Raw genomic sequence first — 19,334 nt, forward strand, 5'->3', positions numbered from 1 at the left:
TTTCCTGCAGGCATTCTTTTTCTCAATATTTTGTAGGGCAAAGCAATGTTCTGCTTTTTGCTCTTCCAGCAGAGGTGGGGGAGGAGGGGAAGGACTCGACTGTTGCGTGTTAGGCTTGCTTTCAGTAGCCATCAATGTGAGACAGAACAGAAATATTTAAGAACATTTCACTTTCAGCCATGCTGTTGGTACAGAGGAATGAGTTGCAGTTAGCATTTAGGATCAGTTCTGCATTTGTGGTTCCTGCATCAAAGCCCTGCAAGCAGTCTGTGCTGTCTGCATTCAGTATAGGCATCACTGCTTGCTGAGAGGCAGAAAGTCCTGTTGGAGTCAGGCTGTCCCATGAAAAGCAATGCAGCACTGGCAAAAACACTCAGGGTTCTCCTTTGAATTACAACTGAGGCCAGGCAGAAAGCAGACCTGTGTGATTTCTACCTATGGGAAGGGCACAGTGTGTAGGTAAGAAGTCTGAGATTTATCTCTGGCTTCTTCTGGTTAAGGAAAGCTCTCCTCCTCTGGACTGATGGTACTTTGTATAAGTAATACATTGCATAGTCATTGAATCAGATTTTGGGTGCAGAATGGAAGCCAGTACTGAAACCTTGCTGCTTGCATTTTAGCTGGTCCTACTCCTGGTGAACACTGAATTATTTTTTCTCCTTCCAATTAAAAATGCCTTGAATTTGGAGGCCTGTGACTGTGCTGCCTGCTCTGCCTGTAGGATTTCTGCAGGCTTTCATCCAGATGTTGTGCTTTTCTCCAGAACATTCTGCTGGGTGCTGATTGCTACTGGTGGAGGAAAAAGGCTCTTTTAGGCATCTGTTGGAAAACTACAGGTGGTGTAAAAAAAAATAAAAATAAATAAAAAATAATCCAACACTTTATCTAATTTTTGGTGTCTAAAACCCAAGTGGGGTAAGAGTTCATATCGAATTGATCATATTTCATGGTAGTGTCACAATAAAACCACGCTTTTATTCTGAGGGTAGGCGCTTACAATGCTTAATCAAGGTGAATATCTATGTGTAAAATGGGGAGGAAATTCAGTGCAGTCTGATGCTCAGCTCTGTGCTTTTCTGTCCATCCCTGCTGTCAGTTCTGCTTCTGTAGGTTGTGTTTGTGAGGCTTGGTTGGGTTGCTCATGTACTGACAAGCCCAAGTACTGCTGTGCTGAGCCCTTGCTAGGGTGTGTGTCTTGGAACTGAGATTTCTGGTGCTGATTGCAGCTGGCTTGACAGAGGGAAGCAAGGATTTATTGAAATCCAGTTGGTTTTCTTGGGGGAAAATAAAACGTAGCTATGCTTATTATTTTTAAAGAGGACCTTGAGGATTTGTCACAGCTGTGTGTAGGCATTTCCCAAATGCACACTGAGAAACTTCTACCATGTTTCTTTTTGTGTGGGTCTGGGTTAAATACAGCAAACTGGACTGACTCGAGCTAGTGAAGCAGATATTTTAGCTGAGTAGGAAAGAATGTACTGTTCAGAGACCTTTTGTACTTACAGGCTTGTTCTGTGATTAATGGTGTGTGCTGTGAGCTGTGACCCATTAGGAAAGTGCTGAGCAGGTAGTGGGAATCCAAGGAATTTGGACGGAGTCGCTTATTTGTGCACTGTGTGTACAATACAAAAATGCCAAGCTCCCAGGCAGGTTCATTCAAACCATCACCTGTGCTTTGTGTGGGACCACATTTAACCTATGCTGGAGGGGGATATGACACGAGCTTTGGTGATGCTCGTGTGATAATGCAGCAGTGTAAGTAGGCAGTGCAAAATTATAATCTGCTCCAGTTTTAAATAGAAAAGACTGAGAAAAAGGCCCTTGATCCTTTGCTCCATTGCCATCTTCTGAGTCACTGCAAAGTCATGACAGCAATTTCATGTGTTTTGCTTCCTGGCCTTTGGCTCAGCTGTCCATTTCAGTTTGGATGGAAAGTGCTAGAAAAGAGTTGTCCCACTGCTGGGAGAAATAGGTGGTGTGCTGTGCTGCTTATGGGTGGTGGTAGCTGGGGTTCTGGATGATGACTGAAGAACCTGGGGTTTGCAGCTGTGCACAAGGCTGTGTTTGAATGCCTCCAGTTGTGTTAGCAACAATTCATAGATTGGAGTCTCTGGGAGTTGTTATTGCTGTTAGAATTGCTTCTTTTGTGAGGTGAGAGAGAAATGGGTACAAGGTAACGTTCAACAGAAAGCACCATGGGGATCAGACCTCTTTCAACCCCTGCAAGCAATATATAAAGTAATAAAACACTCCCAGAAGTTCTATAGATGTGATTCTTTTAGGAGAGGTTGGATGCAGTGCAATTAAGCCTGTTGCAACCCACGTTATTGCTCATCTCTACTGCTGCTGCTAGAAGTGGGGCTGCTTGTGGTAAATGAGGCAGTGGTGGGCATGGAACTTCAGCATCAGGTAAACCATGGGTAGTGCACCTAGTGCATGTATAGGCTGTGCTTTACGTGGGGTTGAGTGATGTATGTGCCCCTGTTTTATTTCTAAGGCCATCAGTTTGCTGACTTGCAGTCCAGCTGTTTCACTTCACAATGAGGTGTGTGGTGTAATGAGACAAAGCCCTGGCACGAGGTAAAGGCTTAGAAAATGTGATGTCTGGTAGCAAATAAAAGGCTGCAGTTATAGTGTAATATTTCTTGTGGCAGAGCTTGTGTCATCTCATATTGGACGCGATGACTTCCATCACACTGCAGCCATTGGAACAGACATTGGTTTCCCTGCCTTGGTACTGACCTGCCCAATTACTGAGATGAGGCATGCTGAAGATTTTGGCCAGTGAAGTTTATGTAATTTATCCAAAAGTCACTGTTTTATTTTTTGCCCAGTGGAAAAATGGCTGGAAACTGTTCTATTATCTTTAGTCAGACTATAAGTAATCTATTATTTGGCCACGTGGAATGGAAGGTGAAAAATGCAATCCTTTTCTTTCCCAGCATGATTTTAGGAAATGAAGAGGTGCAGAGATCTTCAACCCAAGTAATTAGGATTTGTGGTCATTACACAATGTATGAAATTGCTTTCTGAACTGGGTCACTGGTGGAAGAGAGAGCAGCATGTCCTGAATGCATGTTGTGGCAGGGATGGGAGAACTGGGGAGTGACTGGGCTACAAGATTGCTTTCATCTTGCTTTGTAATACACTGAGGTCAGCCTGCTGCTGGTATTTCTCACCCTGCAGCCTGTGAAATTTGTGGCATCTGTCTTGTAACGCAGTGCCTGGGTTTCAGAGAACAACACATGCAGGTATCTGATATCGCATATCCAAAATAAAATTGACTGCATATGTTCAGATGGGAGCAACTGCTGGCTGGTGTGTTGTGATTTAAAGGGACAGATTTGTAGGGCACTGTAGTCAAGAATGGTCAGCTGGTAGGTGCTCCTTGCATGTATCCACAAGTTTGGCATTTGTTAAGTTGTAAAATGTCTCATTTAAACACCAAGGACAAAGGATGTCACAGTCCTGGTGTAGGGATATGCTGTACTGTCACTTGTATGATTATTCTTGCAGAAAACTCTTGAAATAGAAAAGTAAATGCAGATATGTATTTATCTTTTTCATAGCACTGACACGCTGTATTCATCTGCTGGGGATGATGTTTTGTTTAAAACATGTGGGAAGGAGGTATTCTTCTTGCCAAAGAGTACAGGCTGGCATTAGTTCGTGTTCTCAACTCAGGAAAGAGATTTTTAGTTTTCCTGGGGATGTTTTTCTTTATTCATCTTATCAGTCCTCTTCTATAAACGCTGGAAACGTGTCCAGAATGCTTGTGTAGGAAATGAGCAGCAATCCACAATATCCTTGATCAAGCTGTAGGACTGACAGCCATTTGCTGCTGTGCTCACTGTTGGGCAGAGTCCTGCTCCAGCAGCAGCAGCTCTCGTGGAAGCAGTGAAATAGTGCTGTCATTGTGATTTGCACAGAAATAGCACTTGACCCTGGGTGCTATGTCTCACTTGGTGGGTCAGGTGCTCGAGTGGTCTCTCCTATTACATAGCTCCTGTTTTTTTTTTCTTAGAGAACTGGACAGGTGGTCAGCATCCTCTCTGCTCAATAAGAATGTCCTGAGAATGTTTGAGAACAAATAAGTGTTGCTTACTAATCAGTGAAGCACTTGGAATTAAAGGTTGTGTGTATCCTGTGCTAACCAGGTTCCCTTGGCACTGCCAGAGGGAATTATTTGTGTGTGAGCAGGGTGGGGGATGGATCCCAGTGGGGTTCAGGGAGGCAGAGGGTGAAGAAACTGCTGGAACTAACAGGCAGATCAGTGGGAGGGTTCAGCCTTGCTAAAGAAGCAGTTCCAAGCAATAGCCCAGATTAATACAGTGCGAGTCTGGTTGACTAATTCATCATTTGTAGGGATTTTGAGGGTTGGCAGTATACACTGTGAGTTCTTACTAAAGCAAGAAAGCGTGCAAAGGTGCAAACATCCTGACCCTGTTAATTGCTGAAGTAGCTGCAATGAAAGTACAGGAAATCAAACTCAGTTGTATGGGACAAAATGTCTTTGGGATGGCAAAGGGCTGCTTATCTATTGCTCCATTGGAGAGGAATGGAAGTACATCTAGAGGATGGGGTGCAGGTGGGTTTAAGGGGAAAACACTTTCTGTTCTTACTATCTTTTCCTTATGTGAGAAATGAAGCAGGAAAGATTCCCCTCACAGTTGCAGGTATTTGCTCCTGGTTAAGATTTAGCAATGCTAGAGTGCTTTTGGACACAGGTGTGTGGCCATGCACTGAAAGAGGGTTTTCTGTGAGTTAACAGCTGGCTGATAAGGTTCTGTATGTACAGGTGGCTCCTGGATGTGGCAACAGGTGGCTCGAGTACTTGATTGCAGGTTGCTCCCTGTTAGATCTCAGATTTAACTCTTTTATTCCCTCTATGTTTTTAATTTAAATGGGATGTTTGTGGAAGATGTTCTGATTGTGCTTGGCATATTGGTATCCAGGTGGCCAAAGCTCTGGATGTTGATTTCAAGTAACTTGAAGAAGAAGCAGAGCACAAAAAAGGGGAGGCTACAAAGTAGGATTTAGGGATTCTTCCCTCTTTTGCTCCTGACATTATAAATCTTCCCTTTTTTGACATGTTCAGTTAGGTTTGTCCCAGATTCCACACTTTCTGATGTTCCAAGTTCATGTGAGGTTTATTTTCAAGCAAAACTTTGAGGCAGCTCATGCAAAGCAAAATATTTTGGTTTGGGTCAACAGAAATATTTTTTTTAACCTGAAAGCAGTGTTTTTTTTTTTTTTAAAGGTTCCGGCTGTTGAGTGAAAATTAAAGCTGTGCCAGATTAATTGGGATATTTTTTTCTGACAGCATGCTTAGAATTCATGCAGCTGAACTGTAGTTGCTCTCTTTAAGTACTTAAGTTCTGTCACTCTCACCTAAAAATCCATCTTGATGCAGTTTCATCCAGGAGCTTTTGAATAATAGGGGATCCAGTGGATCTGGATGGTGAATCACTTGTGGTGTTTGTTTTTATGATTTGGTTTCATTAGCAGAATTTTGCAAGGCTGGTCCCAATGCTGCTGTTCCTCCCAGTGCATGATCCCTGGTTTTGCCTCCTTAGCATACTCAAGCCTTCCACATAGCATGTATGTTTATCCTAGTCTGAATCTGTCCTGCACATTGTCTTTGTGGTGTCTTTGTTGTTCCTGGACCTTGAGACCATTCATCACCCACTGTGCCATTTTGGAAGCAGCATCTCCCTACAAGAGCTCCCTTTTGTCCAGCTTACACCCATATGAATCTGAGCTAGAAAACCAGCCAGCCTCCCAGTTCTGGTTCCACTTGATGCCACTGCCTCTTTAGCTTCTCCTCAGTCCCTCTCCTTCGCTGCCCTTTCTGTGAGCAGTCAATGGGGACGACAAATCCTAGCCTTGCAGGAAGGCTGTGCAAGCCTGAGTTTGCTTGCTCCCTCCCTGCACGGGGTGGGCTGTCCAAGCAGGAAGGTGGGACGAGGGGAAAGCCTGTCCAATTGGCTTCTACAGAAAGTTATTATTCCTTCGTACCCTTGTCATTCGGTTGATTTGCAGCAGCAGCATATTTGGTAATATAAACCCTGTCCCTTGGGATTATGAGTGCGGTGATGCTTGGAGCAGCTGCCTGCACATGTCTTATCTGCTACAGAAAAAGAACATGCTGCTGCTGCTCCTCCTCCTCCTCCTGATATTATCTAGTATCATTTCTTCCCTCCTTCTTTGTCTCTCTCTGACCTCCTCACAGCTCCACGTCGCTCCATACTTGCTTCGTCTCTTAAGAAGACCACAGCTGAGTTTTCCAGCACAGCACCAGGAGAGTGTATGAACCAACATTAGGCAAAGAGGACAGAAAGCAAAAAAGGGGGAGGGAGAAATCTGAAAGTGAGCCGAGCTGTTGCAAGCAAGCCTTGGTGCCAAACCTGCTGCTTTCAGAGACCAGGAGGGGAGGAACCTTGTTTGGTGGAGAGGGGAAGGACAAAAGAAACTTGAAACTGGCTTTCCTTGTGGCATGTCAGTCCTGAACACCCCCCCCTCCCCACCCCCTGCTCGTTAAATGAAAGCACCTGAGGAACACGAGATTGCCTGCGTGAGAGGGAGGGCTGGTGCTGGACCGGGTGAGGGAGCAGAAAGGCGACTTGTGGCTTTGTGGTGTGGCTTACACTGAGATCAGAGCTAGCGTGCCTGGGGGTGGGAGCAGAAGGAGAAAGGGCACCTGATGCCAGCTGCCAATATGACAGAAACCCTGCAGCTCCCTGCCCTGCAAGTCCCAGAGCAGCAGGTGGTGGAGGGCAGCCGTGCCTGGTCCAGCTCATCCACCCCCACCCTGCGCAGGAAGCGCTTCAAGATGAGGCGGATGAAGAATGTGCAGGAGCAGAGCCTGGAGGCCAGCAGTTATCAGGATTCTCCTTCCTCCAGCAAGGAATACCTGCAGCTCCCATCCATTGAGATCACCCCCTCCAGTGATGAGGACACTCCCTGGTCCAACTGTTCCACACCCAGTGCCTCCCCGCGCCGCAAGCGCTTCCTTCTGCGGAAGTGGCTGCGTGTCAGAGAGAAGAAGGAGTGCAGTGAGAGCAGGTAGGTTGGTGGCCATCTCCCTTCCCTGCTCCCCTGACAGCCCCTTGCAGCGGGTAGGGCCTGCTGAGCTTTTGGTGTGGCTCTCCAGAGGACTTTGTCCTCACGCAGTGGATGGAATGGGTAATGCGATGGGTTGGGCTCGGTGATGGTGGATCAAATGGCATCGTTTTGTATGTGTGAACAGTGGGCATGTTGGAAACAACATCACAGCCCTTTATCGTGGCCTTCCTGTAGCTTTTCTAGACGATGCAGGTCGAGTGAGAAGAACTTGTCTGAGTGGGGGGAATTGTGCTTACAGATTGGGTGGTGGGACTGACTTCTGTGGGATGTCCTGCTGAGACCTTCATGAGAGAGGACAGTGAATCTCAGCTGGGATTACCTGGACAAGAAGTGGTGATGCTGAACCCTTGCCGGTGTGGGTTTTCTTGCTGTTGGGTTGTTTCTGTGATGATGGTCAAATCTTTCCCCTGAGATTGTCTCTGGAGCTCTTCATTCACTTGCTGGCATTGGGTCAGTGAGGGGAGGATGCACACCGTGGGTCTGTGTGTCAAGATATCCGAATTCAACTCTTGGCTTTTTTCTAGACCTGAAAGTTGCTCCGTTCTTTGGTTCAAAAGCAGAGGACAAATAATTCCAAGACTCCCAAGGGCTTGTCAAGGCAGCAGAATGGATGCCCAGTGAGTTATTGCATAGACACGAAGAAAAAGCTTTACCTTATCGAACTGTGCAGGTGTGGCTGCTGTCTGCATCATACAGTGTAGTTCAGTCTGCTTTTAGTGTCTGAGGGGAACAATGTACCTGTCATGAAGGGCCTGAAAAATACAGCACGCTTTCTCTGTAGGAAGTTAGCACTTCATTAATCTTTATGCTAGCTTAGTGTGGGCTAACTTCTCTTTCCCTTCAGCCTATGGCTTTATGCCTGAATATAGGTGCTGTTTTCCACTCTGAGCATGCAGTAGCTCTTTTTGCAGAAGTTCCCTTTGGCAAGCTTTGGCTTTCAGTCATTTATTTCTTGAAATTTCAGGGAAGTGAACGCATGCCATAAAGGCCCCAATAATCCCTCTCTTAGAAAAGTAGCCTTGGAAAACTTGGCTGAGGAACATTAATGACTTGTTTCACCTACCTGTGGTGATGTAGGGAGTGATACAGGTGATGGTGTTGGGAAGATGGGAAGGACAGTGCATGGGGTGGATGCTGAAGTGTCAGATTGACAAAATTAAGTTCTGGATTTCACCTGAGAACAGCTTTTGAGCTGAAGAACTTGAACTGGGCTTAGCAATAGTGAGTGATCGAGGCAGAGGTGAAACAGATTTCTTTGTAAATGTGTTCAGGGAAAAAAAATAGCAAAAAACTTGAGCATATCTGTGTACACGTGGTATTTGCATGGCTGTGCTGAGCGACTCCTTACTCATCTTCATAAAGGCATCTGTGCCTTAACCTTGGTTATGTTTTTGAAGTGCTGACTGGAAAAAAGCCACCGCAGCTGATGGATTAGTTGGCATTAGCATACCAAAGCCAGCATGGCACCTTCCTTCCAATGTAGCAGGCTTCAAATCTGTCCCTTTACAATGGAAAACACATGATGTTTTCAAATGGTATTTTTCCCTTTCCAGTCCAGAGGGGAAAAACCCGACATGGTTTTGGTCACTGTGCCACTGCACTCCTAATAACTCAGCTCTTTCTTGCTGCTGTTTCAGAGTGGTTTGGTTCTTTGCAACAGGTACTGGTTGTCACTTACTGCACTGTTTAAATGCAAAAGGGAGTACTGTGGCTCCTGTGCAGCAATTAATTGTTATAATCTTGAAATCCAGCAGCCTGTACCCCATCACATGGCTGGATTTCCGCAGGGCTCTCCAGGGAGAGCTGCTAGCTGAGAGCAAGCTGAGCTCCAGCTGATGTGTTCCACTGATGCACGCACTGCTCACAGCCCTGAGCCACAGCAGCAGCTCCGACCGTGAGCATCCAAGTGAATAAACTCCATTCTATAAAATATTTTAGGATACCGGGTAGTTTTTAGTAGCCTGTATAATTTTTATGGCTGTTTACTGATTGCAAAGTGTTTGGTGGTTGATAGTGAGAGCCAATGAGTGGCTGTTTGTTAAGCAGAAGGGAGTGTGTGTAGGAGCCTAGCACTGCCTACACCACTGAAACAATGGGAAGAAGCTGTTTTCTGACATAAGACTTTTCCTCTGACTGATGACATGACCTGAAAACGTGATGGTTCAGACACCAGGATTACTCTGAGGGGCCTGTATGAATAACTGAATGGTTTCTTAAGTGATGCAGGAAGCTTCTCACCAGTGCTCCCTGTCTGTTGTTCGTCATCCTGTTAAAAAGAAAATCTTGCAAGTGGTTTAAAACTGGATTATTGTTTTTGGGTCTCAAGATTTGAATGAAGTGGGTTCTGTTCCACCAGAACATCTGTTTCTAAGATGGTGGAAAGGAAGAAATATGTTGGACTTAGGGAAATTGTCCAGGCAACCAAGCTTGCTCTGTGGGAAGTAAAGGAACGGTGAGATGGAGGAGCAGTGGAAGTGGGCTCTGCAGATTTAACCATTCAGAGACATGGTTCATCTGTACTTACTGCTTGAGGAGGTGCTGAAGAGCTTTAGGTGATGTTTGGAGCCTCAGTGTTGGTGTGGGGTTTGAGAAACAACTTTATGAATTCCAGCTGTAACGTTGCAGTGCCTTGGAATGAAATGAGAAGCTGCGTGCTGATTTCCTACGACTTTTAACCACTTTTAGTATAAAATTGCAATGTCTGTATATAAAGCTTTCCCCTTGTATTACTTCTCACTGCTGTTCTATCTCCTTATAATCATATTTAATATAACAGCAGCAATTTGTTGTTCACCATCTCAGAGAAACGCTCATCTTAAAAGCGGGTCAGCTTGCAATGGACTGAAATAATAATAATAAAACAATAGCTCTGCATTTCAGCCACTCTGTACTTCTTAGGGAATCCTATGGCTGCACTTTTAACATTCAGAATACTTAAATGACTTTCTTTTCATGTAAAGGGCTCCCAAAATGGAAAGCTTCCATGCAAAACCCTTTTGTAATGAAGCAGGTGAGAGGGGAAAACTGATTTTTGTTTTTTTTTTCTCTCCTACACTGAGTTTCTTGAATTTCTTGTCTTGAGCATTGGCCAGTGACAAGAGGGCAAGATGTTGCAATATCTGTATTCCATTAAACTTTAAACCTTGGGACTTCTTGAGTTTAAATGAGTGAGTAAGTATGGAAGGGTCAAAGGTGCACCTTGTATGACTGTAGTGAACCTTCAGCTGGGACTGCCAGCATTGCAGGAGTGGTAGTTGGGCTGTATTGGACTTCTCTTTCTGGTAAGTTCAGTTGTCTGCTTAATAGAAATGGATGTGGCAAAGTTTTGTGAGAAGGTTTTCATTTGTGAATATGAAAGAAGCCATGGATTTGATCCCTGCCATGAATTTAATTTCAGAAGGGTGGTGATGCTTCCTTGGAGTTTAGAGTTCTGTCTTCTCTTGCACTCTTCCCAATGTACGTAGCTCACTCAGCCATAGTTAAGCTCAGAAATACAGGGAAGAAGTTTTCTTTCTGGTATAGGATATATTGTCACACAGCTGGATGCTAAAAGACTGAAACAATTTTGTTTAAATAGACCCATTGCTGCTCCATACAGGTGAGAACAGAGCCGTTGGTGTGAGAGGGGAGACCCAAAGAGCAGCCATAGATACAGAGGGCCCAAAGAGCTGCCTGCATCTCAATATCCTTGCAAGAATCTTTTGAGTGACAGATGAGGGTACAGTGTTGGACTTAATATGTACAGAATGGGGAGCTCTGTGGGAATTGTACAAATATTTGTATGTGAAATGTATGTAATGAGGGCCATTGAACTCTGAGGTGTGCATGCTTTGTGGAGAGATCCCCAGTGCTGTAATAACCCAGTGTTGGCTTCCTAAAAAGCTGTCCCTTGGTTTAGGGAACGTTCTTGGTTATGGTTTTTGGTAAGAAGTTGTTTCATAGCTTGAAGCCAATAAAGAGCCCTTGTTCTTGAGCTCTCCTTTCTGCTATGAGATGCATGGGAAAAGAAGAATGATGGAGTATGTGGGTGTGGGAACAGCAAGTGCAATCTCTCCCCTCTTGCTGTGTGCCATAATGCTTACCTGCCTTGGCTCCAATGGAAAAAACCACACTCATACAGTGGGGAAACAAGGAAAGTGCTCTTTGGGATTAAGAGGTTATGCATACATGTGGTGCTTCCCCCATCGTATGGATGGAAATGCATGCATTTATGTGTATGTAAGCACACAGTTTAAACCTCCAGCCAAACAGCATGAATTTGGGCAACCTTTTTATCCCAAGTCCGATCTCAAAGACCAACTTCTGAACTGCTCAAGGATTTCACAAATGATTGGCTTTTCTTGTGCAAGCTTCAACCTGTTCTTCTTTCTACCTTAACAACAAATGATTTCTTTTCACTGTGTGGAAGAGGACAGAGATTTGAGGGGTTGAGATCCCTAAAGTCAGTAAGGAGGCTCGTTGAGCCACTTATTATACAGAATTGCTGGAGAAATGCTGTCTAGTACCTGAGCATGTAGTTAACAGTGGCAGATGATGTATTTTCTAGCTCCTGGTGTCAGGGAAAAGCACCCTGTGTCTGGTTGGGGCTGCGCAGTTTGTGGTAGGGCTGTGCTGCCCTGGCTCACAGCTGGGTACCAGGCTGGGCAGAGGAAAGCTAGCCCAGGGACAGCTGCTCTTTGTGCTGTAACCTGTTGTCTGAAGACAGAATCAGACCCTCTGCAGGGTTTGGAAGGGAAGCTTTGCTAGGAAACAAGCTATAGAAACGAGCAGCAGGAGCTTGAGGCCTTGGCACTGGTGGAGGCTGGTAATAGAGAATCAGACCAACTCCATACAGTGCTGTTACAAAACCAACCAAACAAAACCCTAATAACACTAAAAACCCCAAACACCAAAAAAGCAAATCCACAAAACGCTCCAGAAACCCCCGACCCGTTTACAAGGGAAGAGTGACATCTTGTGGGCTCAGCTTGCAGTTCTCCACCAAAAACGGAGCGGTCACTTCTGGCCACTTCAGCCTGAGTTTGGGCTCCTTTCCACGGCTGCCTTGCAGCCCAGACACAGGGGCACACAGCTCACAGGGTCTGCGAGCACACAGCAGGCTGGTAGTTGAACGTTAGGCTGTACGAAACCATTCTGGGTTGGTGTGATGAAACATGCAACGTTACTTCTGTATCTCCAGAAGTACTTAGGGAAGCTTTTCTAGATGAGATGAAGAGGCTTTAAACCACTCGTGCCTGTTGTACATCAGATACGAGCTTCTTTTGGTTTCTCTTTGCAACCTTAGTGAGATGAAGGATGAACCGTTTTTGGTCTAGCTTTAAAACTGAAGTGTCTGATGGGGAAATCTGTCTTAATTGCTTGTCTTCTCTTGCAGCAGCCAGCAAAGCAGCCAGCAGAGCAGCCACGATGACGACTCGTCCCGATTCTTGAGCCCTCACACCCGTGACGACAGGTAGGGCTGGCAGCAGCTGAACTGCAGGGGGTTCCTGCAACCAGTGCTGATGGGCCAGACCTCACTTATGTTCCTTCTGTTTTTTGGAGTTATCTAGCAAAAAAAAAAAAAAGTCATTTGCATTTTTAAATGTGATTTAACAGGTCTTAGCGATGCATTTAATAGCAGAATGCGTGAGACAAATGCATCACAAGCAGCTCTGGTCCTTGAAAATGCATCTTGTCTTCAGCATAATATGAATGTTGGCTGTTTTATTCTACTTGTGATGTGTTGGGACAGTTCTTGGGTATTTTTTGCAAGGAGGGCAGGGAAGCACTGGCACAGGTTGCCCAGAGAGGCAGTGATGTCCCATCCCTGCAGACAGCCGTGGTCAGGCTGGATGGGGCTCTGAGCACTGATGGTGGCTTTTTTGAGGGTCTCTTCCAACTCTGTTCTGTGATCTGAGCTCATTTGTAGCAGCTATGATGTTCAAGAAGAAAAGTTTCTTGTGCTTGGCGTTGATTTATGACTGCTTTAAGCTGCAGCACTGGCACAGAAGCTGTTGAAAAATGAATGCTTATTTTGGTGTGTGATTTATTATTGTTACTCTGCCCAGAGCCATATGATTAAGAGTTTTGCTGTATCTTTTAGTTCATCTTGTGAGCCTGAAAGTGCTTCGTTTTCTTCTGTGCCCTGAGCCTTTCTGTCCTGGATTGGCTCCTGCAGGATTCTTTCCCTAATAACACCCTGGTTTAGATTTTAGATTCAATTATTTTTTTTATGCTGTGACCGTGTTGCATTTTTCTTTAATGTTGCAAATGTGGATCACAGCAAAACTGACTGGAGTGCGTGTGCTGGGAGTTGGGGAGAGCTGCCTTTGTGCTGCTGTATAGTGCTTCATGAGAAGCATCTGAGTGTGGTTTGTGCTTGATGTGTGTAGTCAATAGAGCTGTGCTCCTGCTCTGTTACTCATTTACCCACCCAAGCTATCCTTGAGGCCAAAAGCCCTTCTTACTGACTGCAGCAGGGCAAACTGTGAACTCAGATTCCCCACTGATGTCAAAGACCAACGGATTGAGTAAGGACTGAGTAACAGCTAAGGAAGCATCTGAGGAATCTCTCACTTGAGAGAACATCCCAGCCCTGGAGAGCTAATTAATATCCCAGCAGAATTTGACTCTCAATTACTACTTGGTAGTCACAGCTAACCTTCTCCTCCATATGTTTCCCACCAATTATCAGTCTCTCTGGAGCCTGGCATGATTGAGTAGTGGGGAGCATTGTTTGCAACTGGTAAATAAAGCATCTGACAGCAAAGCAGGTGGGTACTTAGATTATACCTGGGCTTTCTATATACATATTGCATGTTGCTGTACTAACTGGCCTGGGATTTCATAGGTTTAGTAGAGTTAGGTTTCCTTAGCACTCAGATGGGGGGTTTTTCTGGGCATGGCAAGAAGAGGCACTTCCAAATTGTTCCCAGGTTTCATATGTAGATTAAGCCAGAGCCCTTAGCCTGGTGTTAAGAGCATCTTTGTGGCTGGAAGAGATGTGTGTTGGGAGTGCTGCCAGATCTCAGACCAGAGTGATGGTGAGCCTGTGATGTTCCTGCAGTCTGGATTTAATTTCAAGTCAGTTTTGCTTCCACAGAAGAATACTGTTCCTAAAATGACCCGTATGACCACACTTCACAAAGTAACTTCATCCAGCTTCGCTGCTGCTGCCTCCTTTTGGATAGCAGAGACTCCTGCTCAAGTCACTTGCTAAAAATATCTCAAAATCATTTCTGATTTCTTGTAAAATGTGAAGCTGGACATGAATTCAGCTAACAAAACTTTCAAGAGCTTGCTACCTATTATCCTTATTAGCAAAGTTGAAGGTTGTTTCTGAAGCATGGTAGATCTACCAGACTCTTGCATACAAATGAGGAGATGCTTTCTCACTCTTTAAGGTGGTGGTCTTGACCACTAACAAAGGTCCTCCACCCATGGGCTTTCACCTCTGTGTCACACTGGTGAAACCTACAGGCAGCTGTTTGCTTGTTTAATTGGTGATATAGGGGCTCTAACTAAAAATAACAAAGAGGTTTCATAAGTCCTGTAAGCGGTGACAAAAGCTGAAGAGAAGGGCAGAAGAGGGAAGAACAAGAAGTCTTGTGGTGCACACCTTCTCTTGGCGTGCTGCCTCTGGCATCTCAGGCAGGTGCACTGCAAGGATCAGAGCAGAGAGAGAGCAAAGATCAGCATCCACATCAGTTTGCCTGGAAAAGGGCTGGAAGAAGCTACCCCAGCTGAAATGAAAGGATGCTGAGTTGCTGTGTTGGACTGTGGGATTTAAAGTATAAAATGGAGAGAAATACATAGCTGAAGATAACTGATATCTGGACTAGGCATAAGCAAGATCTTAGCCTGCATACTCTTACTGTGGATTATGGTACCAGGGAATGCTGCTCATGGAGTTAACTGCTCTGTGATGGGATTCCAAGGATTGTGCTCCAACCCGTGGGCTCTTCCAGAGAATTCTCAATGTTTGCTCTGCTGGCAGATGCACTCAGTGTTGGCTAATGGCTCTGCTTCTTGAGTTGTGAGCTGTTTGTCAGCTGGTGGATTGTGAAGTACAGCCATGGTCCAGAACCCACACCCTGAAAAGGTGTCCTGCAGCACAGCAGTGAGGCAGGTCTGTCACCTGCACGTGTCTTCTCTGAGGAAGAAGCTTTCCTTCTGCAAAATCATGTAAGTGGTCGTGTGCATCATGTCTGGTTGCTAATGCTGAGAGGGAGCTGTACAGATTTGCTTTTTATGGTAAATATGTGCTATGTGGGTATTTTCTGGAGTCATGGAAGGGAAAAGTGAGGCTAGGAAGATTTAGTTTTTTCCTGAGCTTGGAGCTCAACTCCCTGCTCTCTGATCCGGGGTGAGTTTGGATGAATCATTTCAGTGATGCTGTCTATGAAATAAGGGGGAAGATTTTCTTACCTCACAGGAAATGGATAAGAGATGTTGGATTAAGCTTGTGGGTTGCTCAGGTACTGAAACATCACAAGAAGTGGTAGAGCTGAGTTGGTGTCCAAATAGCTGTACTCATAAGCAACTTAAAGTAATTTGAAGTGGGTAAGGTTGGGATGGAGGCAGCTGGAGACCTTGATATATACATATCCTTGTCTTGTGGCAACGATTAGGGAACTGTATAAGTTGCCTTGAGCTCTGGATTAAGTCTAAGGTCATGAGCCTGCTTGTGCTTGAACCAAGGACTTGTTCTGCCTTGTGGCATTGAGGTGCTTATCAGTTTTAGGATGCAGAGATGCTTTAATGGAGAGTTTAGGCTACTGAGCTGGAGGGGAAATCAGTCCTCAACCTTGTATGCAATCTGAGGAGACAAACTGCTAAGGTGGAGGCATAAACGTGGAAAGCATGGGGATGGAGAGCAATAGGGCACAGAACTGGGAGAAAAGAAGCAGTTTACCTCTTATGGGCCTTATTAATAAAAATGGAAGAAATGAGGAAAGCTACTTCTAAAATGTCCCAGCTTTTTATGCCCTGCATCTTAATTAGCCCTCTAGGCTGTGCAGTAACTTATTCTGGTAATTCTGGGGCTGTGGGGCTTGTTTTACCTTTGCATAATCTAATAAGAGTTTCTCGATGGATCAAAATTGAGGGCTTGCAGAAAGGATTAGAGAACAGCTTAAGAATGAGACAAGCTGAAGAAATTCTGCCATTTGAGTTTGCAGGAAGTTGTGCAAAGATCTGGAGGGAGGACAGGCATCTCTTGTTAGTGCCAACGTTGTATTTTAGGGGAATCTGTTTGAGAAGCTAGGAGAAATTTAGTTTTTCTGTAGTGTTCTCAGGAACTTGCTTATGCTGCACCTCCCTATCCCATGTCCCTTTTCCCCTTGACATGAGAAGTTGACATCTGCTGAGTCAGTTGGACTTGATGTTAAATGGACTGACTTTAGAGAAGCTTAACCAGAATGGCACGAAGCTCCTTCGTCATACAGGAAAGATGGTTAACATTTAGTCAGAGCTCGTGTCCTCTCTGAACCCCTCCTCCTCACCTCCTTGCTGCTGATTGCTGGGCCCAGCACTGATTCTGAGCTGCAGAAGACAAGAACAACAGTGTAAGAGCAGCTCTCCTCCACTTGGGCTGCCAGATTTGCTGCTGTCAGCAGAGCTATTGTGAATGGAAACAGCAGCTGCCCTGTTCCTCATGCGCCAGCATTGTTCCTTCCTTTGAAGATGGGCTGTTGTTAATTACAGCGTGCTTGAAGCTGCTCTGGTGGATAAGGCAGGCTGCTACCAAGCAGCTGGAATAAGATGAATTTCTTTTTTCTGTGTTTAGCTGAGAAGCTGCTTTTGCACCTGGGTGCCAGCTCAGTGGTTCTGCCCTGGAGAGGGGTAAGCAGTTTGCGAGGAAAGCTTTCATCCCTTTTCCCTGAAATCCTGGTGTTCTGTCAGTGAAGAGAAGCATGTGTTCTGTTTTCCATTCTTACTCTTTCAATCTTAAGAAGGCTGATCTTGAGAGCACTTCGTGATTTTTGAAGCAAGGGGAATCCACCCTGTGCTTCCTCCTTCAGGACAGAGGGATGTGGAAGGACAGACACCTCTGCCTGCCTGGGGCCAGCAACCAGGAGGAGACCTCAGGATGAACTGGCTTTCTTGTGCCCATGTGCTCAGTTGATGCCACTGCTCAGCATGGCAGTATGAAGCTTTGAAGAGTTTAGAGCAATTGGCAAACTTGAGAGCAGGGTGATTTTATGCTTCCTATAGTAATGTAACACATCCTGCCTCTCTCTGTTAGCTGGTGGCTGCTGGTGAGAGGCAATTTCATTGATATCACAGATAGCTTTTCTACAGACAGTAGGTAGAGTACATTCAGAGTCCCAACCATCACTGAAAATAAATCATTCTTCTTAAAATTTGGCCCTCTGTTCCAAGCTGCTGTGGCACAAAGGTATCTGCCTGTTGCCCTTTTGAAAACTCAGTCAGCTCTAAGCTTTTAGCATGAGAGCATCCATGCAGATCAGTAGTGGAACTTCACAAGGAAAGGAGTGATCTTACACCAGATGTAACAGCAGGGTGAAGCAGGATTTGGATCTCACTTCTCAATTTCCTTATCAGTTCTGTTTCTACTGGACTAGTGCTTTATTGTTAGGTAAAACCCTGCTGTGCCTTGCATATCTCTGAATGCAGAGGAGTTCTGACAGTGGCTGCGTCACCAACTCGTGATGCTCAGGAACAGGAGGAGAGGTGTTCTAATGTCTGTCTTCCTTATCTGAGATGCAGAGCAGACTCCTTGCCCTGCTTTTCTGCCAGTTCCCAAGAGCAGAGGGCTCAGTTGTAAAACTGTATTTCTCTTGGAGGCCTTCAGCAACGGTCACCCTATCAGCTCTGCATCCTCTGGGAGCATTGGGATATTCAGACTATTACAGCTGGAGGGATGCAGAGGTGGGGGGGAGGCTGGAATGCACTGCTGTAAACCATCCCATTTCACAGAGCTCCAGTTCAGTAGGTAAGCCTCCTGTCAGCAGGCTTACATGCAGCATGCTTTCAGCTGCTAAGCCCCTTGCACAGGATTCACCTTGCAACAGAGCACTTAATGTGCCTCAGAGCAATGCTGCTATAGAAGCAGCCATCACAGGGTTTCAGAGGACTTATTGATTTTAGTCTCTCACAGCCAGAGCTCAGGACTTTGAATGCAGAGGAGTGAGGCTTTTTGAGAGAGCCTGACACTTAATTCAGGTAGTGCTTGGCCATGTTTATACAGTGATGCTACATAACCTGAATTAGACTTTTTTACTTTGCAACTGTAGGCTAGAAGTTCTTAAGCTGTGGAACACATCACTTCTGTTGTATAGATAGCTGCATAACCTGCTAGGTGTCCTGGGATACATCTACATATGTATCCTTCCAATTATATTGCATATTCCCAAAGGTGGGTACAGGAGTTGTGACTGTACCAGGGTTCTCTTCTTTTCAGCACATAGAAATGAAGTGGTGGTAGAAATACAGGGTTTTCTCAGAGCACTGTGTAGGCACTGCTTCTGTCTTGCTGTCAGAGAAACCCACCTTCCTTTGCAGAAGGGGTTTTAACTGAGATCTCATCAGAAACCTCAATGCATTTGCAAGTCCTGTAGGGAGCTTACTTGGCACTCCTGTTGCAGAGATAAGATCTGGAAGTATGTTCTTCCTTTGTATTTTGTGGAATGATTGATGGATGAATGCAGTGCAGTAAAACAAAGGTGTTATTTAAAATAAAGCAGGGGGGGAGGAGTGGGCAGAGAGATGATGCATAGCTCTCCAGGTCCCTTCTTCACAGCAATTCTTCCTTGTAATGGGAAGAAGCTCAGGGAAAAGTAGTGCTTGAGGTCCCCAGTTGTAGTCAGGGCCCTGAGGTGGTGTTTAGGTGTTACCTGCATGGAACTCTAATCTAGATGTACATTGAGACAAATGGTTGGTAGAGAGGATGGTACAGAAGAAAGGTAACAGAACCTGTCCTTTAGCTTCTTGGTGGAGGAGCTTGGAGCCAAAAAGCCCCAGATTTGAAGATGTTTCGCTCTTCAAATGCTTCCTGAGAGCTGGAAGAGAAGCTTATATATTTCTTAATAAAAGATGAACTTGTGCTGCCCAAAAGACATCTCCATGGAGAGGTGATTGTACTGTTAATCAACTGTGCTACAACTGACTCATCAAGTAAGGAGATGGAACTGCTGGTTGTGTCTGGAGGAAGTGGATAACATCTCTTCTGCTGTCCTTAGTACAGTGTTTTGTAATTGATGGCAAGG

The 19,334-nt window shown here is 45.2% G+C and overlaps 1 protein-coding gene across 5 annotated transcripts in view; it reads left to right on the forward strand.

The window, feature by feature from the left end:
• Nucleotides 1-19,334, forward strand: part of GRAMD1B (GRAM domain containing 1B) — a 126,439-nt gene that overhangs the window by 42,796 nt on the left and 64,309 nt on the right. For 2 of the 5 annotated variants that reach the window (XM_031599797.2, XM_031599798.2), the window contains exons 2-3: nt 6,233-7,065; nt 12,500-12,577. In XM_031599797.2, the coding sequence (XP_031455657.1) occupies nt 6,704-7,065; nt 12,500-12,577 (440 nt within the window). In that variant the 5' untranslated portion in view covers nt 6,233-6,703. The remainder of the gene's footprint in view (nt 1-6,232; nt 7,066-12,499; nt 12,578-19,334) is intronic. The other 3 variants (XM_090123758.1, XM_090123755.1, XM_090123753.1) reach the window with 2 other exon arrangements.

This window comes from Phasianus colchicus, chromosome 23 (assembly GCF_987193195.1).
Source record: "Phasianus colchicus chromosome 23, bPhaCol1.hap1.1, whole genome shotgun sequence".
In the NCBI taxonomy this organism is placed as follows: domain Eukaryota; kingdom Metazoa; phylum Chordata; class Aves; order Galliformes; family Phasianidae; genus Phasianus; species Phasianus colchicus.